Source organism: Tenrec ecaudatus, chromosome 6 (assembly GCF_050624435.1).
Source record: "Tenrec ecaudatus isolate mTenEca1 chromosome 6, mTenEca1.hap1, whole genome shotgun sequence".
Classification (NCBI taxonomy): domain Eukaryota; kingdom Metazoa; phylum Chordata; class Mammalia; order Afrosoricida; family Tenrecidae; genus Tenrec; species Tenrec ecaudatus.
Genome location: NC_134535.1, coordinates 36774476 through 36782335, shown reverse-complemented (window position 1 = coordinate 36782335; position 7860 = coordinate 36774476). Strand labels below are relative to the sequence as shown.

Sequence of the window (7860 nt, the reverse complement as noted above, 5' to 3'; positions counted from 1 at the left end):
GTTGTGTTTATTTTTTAGACAGCACTCATTCTTTTTATTTAAAAAAGTCGAAAAAAATAACAAATATAAAAGGTGAAAAATTTGCAAGTGGATTTCAAGTGTTAATATCCTAAAATTATATCTAAAATACGATACAGTAGTGTAACATGTAGCACTTGTTTAATTTTGGCATACCTTGTAATGAGTATAAGAAATGATAGAGAATATAAGTGCCTTGGTCCTCCCTATTTCATGTTAGTAACACGATCCTATTGCTATGAAATCTTTGATAGACTTTGTTATTTTATTACTCAGTTTTGAGCTAAATATCTATTCTTGTGCAAAAGCTACTTAGGAATTTGCCTTTATTTCATTACAATAATGACAAAGCAATATTTTGTTAAATTTTGCCCTCATTCCTTTCTACCTCCTGCTTATTACTGTATTTGTACTGTGAAACGAGTATCTACATAAGTACTGCTAAAAATGCATATATCCTTTTTACTGTATAACACTGCAATTAAATGTTTTGTTAATAAACTGAGGAAAAAGTAAAATATACTACTTTGAGTTGATAACAACTCTGTGTCCAGTCTATGAGTTAAAATAAAACCAATCACTAGAGACTATGCTGGGTGTTATTGGCACAAGCATGTGGCCACTGGGAAGAGGCTGTAATCAAAGAAGCTGCACACCTGACAAGAGTGGTAAGGGGCAATTGAAAATGTGATTTTTTTCTAAACGCATGAATCATAACAAATATTACGTCAGGAATCGTAACATTAAACCCATCATAGATCGCAGAAGATGTGCTTAAATAATGATCGCCTGAAGGAGCCTGAAGCAGTTCATTAAATCCATGGGGATTGGTGGTTCGATTCCATTTCCGTCCAGGCGGAGGTAGTTAAGACGAGGTCCATAGCTGAACAAATCTCGTTCTCCAGGCGCCGCAGGAGGAGGTGGGCATATGACAGAGACATTCACACCTGAAAAAACAAAGGTGACATAAGCGGGTGAAAGAAACGTAAGAAAACCTAGACTGCATAGACCAAGAAATTGTACAACTCTCTCAGGAAGACCTGGGAGATCTGGGAGATAAGAAGCTTGACAAGCCATTTTTGCGAGAGGTTGAAAATATCTGTTTTATATAATGATCCTGTAAAGCATACAACATGTACACTCGGCTATACGTAGTACAGAGTAATGAAAAGAAATGTTAGGGGCTATGATGGAATCAAAGGTAAGTCTATGCTTGCAAACTGGACGCGATGCTTCACTGTACAGCAGGCTTTGGGTGAGGCTTCCTGTACTTTGCTTTTCTTTTGTTCCAGTCTTGCAATTCTGTTAGACTTCATGATGAACTGACAAACATGTGCTGTTTCCATTTAGAAGGTAAGATTAACCCATCTCCATCTGAAGGGCACCTAAGAGTAAGGAGCCAACACGGACAGGCCCCTTATATCGGAAGCATCCTGTTCTCCACTCTCCTTTTGTTCTAATCTCAATTTTGTTAGACTTCATGATGGGCTAACACACTATTAGTGCCTTCTTTTAGGAGATAATAGTAACCCATCTCCATCTGAAAAGCAGAAAGTGAGCTAAGAATACTTGCAGCTGGAATGTGGAGATGCCCATCTAAGCAAAAACAATCTGAGCAGCAGGGAAACTACTCACAGGCCAGACTGCTCCAGAAGACCCTCCCTGCATGACCTGTTTATCAACCATCCCTGTACCTGTTGCTTCAGGAAGCAGATTTTTATTTTAATCTGTATGTTTAGGTACCAGGACTCAATACATTTTCTCACTCTCCCACTGTCCCTGCTTGGTGAACTGGGGACAGGCGGCCCACGTCACTTACTTTGCATGAACACAAAAAGCTTGCGGAGATCACTGTACAGTGAGACAGAGTGTTTGAAGCAGGAGAGAAAGCAAAGAGCGTTTGGGGCTGGTGGCATACATGGTTGAGTGCTGGCTACTTGTTGAAAAGTCAGCAGCTCCAACCCACCCAGGGGTGCCTGGGAAGATGGGTCCAGTAATCTTCTGAAAAAAGACTCAGGGTTTTGAAACCTCTACGGAGAAGTTCTACTCTGCACACCTGGGGTCTTATTAGTTGGAATCAACGGTATGGCAACTAGAGACAGCAGACATAGTGAGTAGGTGCATGGGAGGACAGAGAAAAAGTGATGAACAACGGGACAGATGACTGCAGAACAGAAAGGAGAATCAGTAGTAGATGGGTAGAACAGACTCAGAACAGGAAACACTTGAACATTACCTTAAAAGTTGCACAATTTCAAATCCCTGGGGTACGATGCCAATATTTTTCAAAAGTACAATTAACATATGTTATATTTCCAAAAAGCAACATTGAATCTCTATACTTAAGTGCACTTAATTGGAGAGGAAACAGTTGCCAAGAATTGAATTACAAAAAACTCAGCCAGGAAGCTTCCCATCAGCCTTTTCAGATGGCTAAAATGTGAGAAATGACACATGTGCCTTGGATCAGAGCCCTTGGCACCAATGGTTGTGCTGAGCGTTAGGAGTGTTCGGGAGAGAAGGCCAATGAAATTGGCAAGCTTCAGGGAAATGTGCATGCTCTCCAGCCAACCAAGGTCAGGCTGAAATAGCTGATCTTAAGTGTGGATTTGTATTCTGAGTTTAAGTCCTTTGTTGAACTATTTTCGGCAAGTTATCCTCCCTTATTAGGTACATTTACCTTAGAGCAGGGCCCTTCTCTATGACTTACTTGGTCATGTGTGTATTTGTTTTTTATTGAATGTTTTTTGTTTGCCAACACACAAAATAACAAACCAACTGCTATGCAGTCAATTCCAACTCAAAGCAACCCTGTGGGGTAGAGTGGAACTGCCCTGGGGGTTTCCAAGACTTGACACTTTACAGGTGCCTCCTGACTCATCTTCCTTCCATGAAGTGACTGACGAGTTTGAACGGCTGCCTTTCCATTAGCAACTTAATGTGGAACCAAAAATGCCACCACGATCCCCAAATCACTGCCATCTGGTTAATGTTGACTCATAGTGACCCTGTAAGACAAAGTAGAGCTTCTTTTTTTTTGCTTTTCTGACACTGTAAATCTTTACACAAAAAGAAATCTTCATCTTTCTCACGCCAAGAGTCGGATGCTTTTGAACAGTTTATTTTATGGTTATCAACTCAACTCGTAACCCATTATGACACAAGGGTTGAATAGCTCCGATCTGAAATTAATTTGATAAAGATACTTCCTCACAGTGAAATAAAAGTTACATACACATCATTCTCCCTATCTGAACATTATGGAAGCAGTAGTTGAGAGTGCTGAAGTAACGTATACCAACTATTTCAAGAAAAAGATGCAGAACTGAGTGCCAGTCTATTTCTTCTCCACTACTAGGGGTTACTAGTGAACTGAGAAGAATGTGTTCCTTGTCATGTGCCATTTTCAGCTCACCACCCTCGTGTCCCATAAGCAATGCATGTCTGAATAAAAGAAATAAAATAAACCAGTGCCTAAACTGTTCATGATATTTTTAACTAATTATGGCATTTCTAAAAGAGCACCAGGGAAGTAAGTCATTCAAATACATAAATATATGCCTAATTTGAAGTCCTTTAAAATCCAGAAGAAAAAAAACTCCTTATTTCCATAATTTTAGATAAGACATACTCATTGTTCTCCAATTTCTGATGACCCTTTATATAAACTGCATTCTTTTGGAAGTAAGCTATAGTAGATTATGTGGGGAAAATAACAAAGCCCTTAGTTACTATAACATTCTGTAAGCCAACAATACTAGGCATGAAATTGTGATTCATTGTCAATTATATTGGAATATTGGGATGCCCATGTTGATAGCTACATTAAGAATAAAATAAATCAAGTCCTCTTTACTGATGCTATGGCTATTATTTTAATTATTTTTATTTTTATTACCTTATTGGTCAACGTTTTCTAAAGTCTTATATTATGGATATTAAGGATAAATGTGTTGTGATTTTATGAGTGAAAAGACATAATCATTTAGGCTTAACATGAGAATCCCTTGCTCAGTGGTGCTTGGCTATTCTACTCGCTTTTTAACTGTGGGAAAATATTGTCATCCAACTTGGGTTTTGTTCTACATTTTGTAGAAATCTTAGTGAGTTATGCATTGGGTTACTAACCTCAAATCAAGATCAATAGTTCAAATCCATTATCCATTCCTCATGAGAAAGATGAGGCTTTCTTCCTGTAAGGAATTATAGTCTTGGAAGCATACAGAAACATTTCTCCCCTACTCTATAGGGTCTATATGGATCAGAATCAACGATGGCAGTGGTTGAGTGAACAGTATCATATAGACTCCTGTTAAGGATTAACTAGTGACGTTTACTTCAAAGTGTCCTGGGCAGAGTGAAATCAGTACTATCTGGGAATTAACTTATTGGGTTGGGCCTAATTATTTGTGTCTTTACCAGTTCTCCAATTTGTACTCATTCATGGTAAAGTTGAAAGAAAGAATAAAATAGCAACATGTGAAAAAAGACTGAAAACTCTGCAAAATGTGGGTGGACCAAGGATAAAGTCATCTTCATATGTCTTTATGTAATTATGTAAGTGCCTAGCATATGTGTGTCCACTAGTCTGACTTCACTTTTGAGCACCCTCAATAAACAATGCAGGGTGTGAAACACAAAGTCAACTCGGGCTTCTGGGGAGTTACTTTACATGAACTTTGATATGAACCGTCTGTGAGTCTTTTGTTGTCATGAAAAGTGTCACTGTAGAAGTCAAGAACTTTCTACAAGAAAACATTCATATATGTAGTTCCATGCTCTCTGGGATACTACTTTATTCCGTTGAACAGATTCTTCTCCTAGCAAATCTTTTCTGCAGGATCGTCTGCTTTTGACTAGAATTGAGCAATGTGTTTCATTGCCATGGAAAAATAAATGCTGTGACAGCAGCCTGCCCTTGTAATTCCTGGATTTTTAATGTTCTTAGGGAAAAAAACCCAGAAAATCGTGAAGAAGCGAGTAACATCAAATGCAACAGTGGTAGCTCCTTACCAACGGTATGTTTATCTGGTTGTCTTTTCAAAGGAAACTTTATTGAATAATAAAGCAACAGATATTTCTGACAATTAGCTGTGTTGTTTTCTTATGAGCCCAACTGAATATCACCTTGTAAGTATACATTTTTAAAATGTTCAGGAGAAATCTCCCTAAGGATCAGCCTTGAGTTGTTTTTCAGAGGTGAAAGATACAGGGATCGGTTGCAGGCTAGGTCTAGTCCCCTCACAGATGGATCAAGGTAGTTTCCTTTTACATACCAGGTTCAGTGTGCTCTCAAGAATAATTAAGAATTATTTAATTAAGATGCTCAGTTTTCCTTAATGTTTCCAGAGTCTTCTTTCCACAATCACTTACTTCTTCATGGCACCTGTGCCTCCCTGGCGCCGGGTCCACTTCTCTTCCCCTGTGAAACCCATTTTTGTGAAAGTTTACTCTGTCTAAAAGATGCCACCTAGCAAGGGAGTATATGTCTATTTTAACTTAGCAAAGCTAAGACTACTGTCAAATCACACACCTCAAAGAAGCAGTATTAGTACCAGCTGGGATCTTTTTCAAGCAGAGCTTATCCAGCCCGACTCCTGACCTCCTCAATCTGAACTCTGGGGGCAGGTCCATTCGTCTATGCACACCACATGTGGAGGGCCCGTTCATTTAAAGCTAAGACTCTCATTTGGGGAGTTACAGGTCTCAGCTGTCACCGAAGTTTGCAACAGAGGATTCATCTGGTGCCACATCACTTGTCTTACTAATCACAGTAGTGTCGGTTACAAGCCTCAAGTAAGTGAAAGGTAGAAGTAACATGACCTCCTCATAGTTAAAACAAGATAGACGTATTGCATGTTTCCAATAGAAAACTCAAACTCCGAACCACCAAGCCAAGTCTATCTCATAGCAAGCTCTATCCCCTAGTCGAACTGCCCCTGTGGGTTTCTGAGGCTGTAACTCTTTATGAACATAGAAAGCCCCATCTTTCACCCACGAGAAGCTGGTGGTTTTGAACTTTGAACCTTGCAGTGAGTCGCTGAACAGGTAACCACTACGTCACCAGGGCTCCAATAGATCAAACGTAGGTACCAAAGACCTTTTTATTTTCAGGCTGCAATTTAAAGACTTTGGCCCGTTGGTTCGTTAAGACTGTTAGCGAATAGACAAAATTTAGTTCTGAAAATCAGAAGTACATTTTTAAAAATTTGTAGGAGTACGTTACTTAGGAAAAGCAAACAGAATAAATAACACTGCAACCTACGGTGGATAAGTTCAAAGGCGCTTTAATACACGTAATTGCCATGAACTCAGCCTCATGGTTACTTACTTTTGATTTGGTTATGATCGAGGTGCAGATGCTGGAGGTGAGCACTGACGCGGGGAAACTTTGTGAGTCGGTTGTGAGACAGTTGAAGATCCAGAAGGGATGAGACATCGAAGCCACTTGAAGGGAGACCTGCATCAGATAGTTTATTGTGGTTTAGCCTCAGGAAGGCTACTTTAGGAATCACATTGAAATAATTGTCTGGTATGGCTTCAATGGAATTGTTGTCTAAAAACAGTTGCATTGTATTGGCTGGTAATCTTGGTGGCATCTGCCTCAGGGCATTCTTGGCCATATTTAGCTGCAAAAGGTTCTTGAGTCCCTTAAAGGTATCTCTCTGAAATGCATTATCGAAGAGTTTGTTGTGCTGCAGATCAAGAAGGGTCAGGTTCTCTAGATTGCTGAAGGTCCCTTGAGGGATTCTGGACACCTTGTTTCTAGCGAGTTGTAGCTGTTCTAGACTTCTTGGCAGTGGGGAAGGCACCTCCTCCAGCTCATTATCTTCCAGAAACAAGAAAAGGAGCTTTTTCAATTGGCTCAGGGCTCCTTTTGCAATTCCATAATTGGCTATTTTGTTCTTGTTTAGATTTATCCATCTAAGCTCGGTGGCATTCTCAAACGGTTTCTCGGGAATCGTTTCTATCAGATTGTTTTCAAGATAAAGATACCAGATCCGGGAGGGGATGGCAGGGATTTCTTTAAGACCTCGATTTTCACAGTAGAGAGCAGTAGGGAAACTGGGCGGACAGAAACATTCCCGGGGACACATGAAATCATCCACATCCCAATCTTCAGGCTCATTCATGTCATGAACCTGCCTCACACTCCGAGTACATACGAGGTCAGCTGTGAGCAATGCCCAGATGCTGAAATACATAGCGGCTGCCATGATCGTGCCTAGAAGAAAGGGATAAAACAATTAGATGATAGGTGACCTTGATTTTAGTTCAATGTATGAATCAAAATAATCAGTAAACTCTGCTTCTCTTAGAAAGAGCCAAATGAGTTTTAACTTATTTTAAAGATTATATATAGATATCAATGATCACATATATGTTTAGTAAACACTCGGTGCGAATCATTTTGCAAACACTGGAACTGATTGACCATGTTTAACTCAGTCACAATAAAAACAGAGAAATAGCAAATTTTAGCAGCTATGAGTGCCTTGCTTTTTCAAGCTATTTAATGCAAGGAAGTTAACTGAAACCAGTAATGAATACTTAAAATAATCCTTTAAGAGTTTAAATCGACAGTCTGTGGTATTCCTAAAAGATAGGAGCATGTTTTTACTTTGGCACTGAAGAAGGCATAGCCTCTGGATGACATTTCTCAAGACCTTGGGCCCTTGAACCAAAGCGCTAGAGAGATCAAAGAACATCTTTTAACAGTTTGTTATGGAGGAAGGTTCTAAAACCTGAAACAAAGTGTGTGATTGATCTTGCATTCTATTGCTCTACTTCTCAGTTTCATTTTCAGGGAGAAAGTTTTCTAATATTATATGGACACAATCA

At 39.4% G+C, this 7860-nt stretch overlaps 1 protein-coding gene across 1 annotated transcript; it reads right to left on the bottom strand.

The window, feature by feature from the left end:
• Positions 1-623: 623 nt before the first annotated feature.
• On the bottom strand, positions 624-7235 carry KERA (keratocan). Its single transcript, XM_075552730.1, has 2 exons — positions 6350-7235; positions 624-965 (listed from the first exon to the last, which is right to left on the bottom strand). The coding sequence occupies exons 1-2, from the start codon at positions 7233-7235 to the stop codon at positions 793-795; spliced, it is 1059 nt and encodes a 352-aa protein (XP_075408845.1). The 3' UTR covers positions 624-792.
• Between the last annotated feature and the right edge of the window lie 625 nt (positions 7236-7860).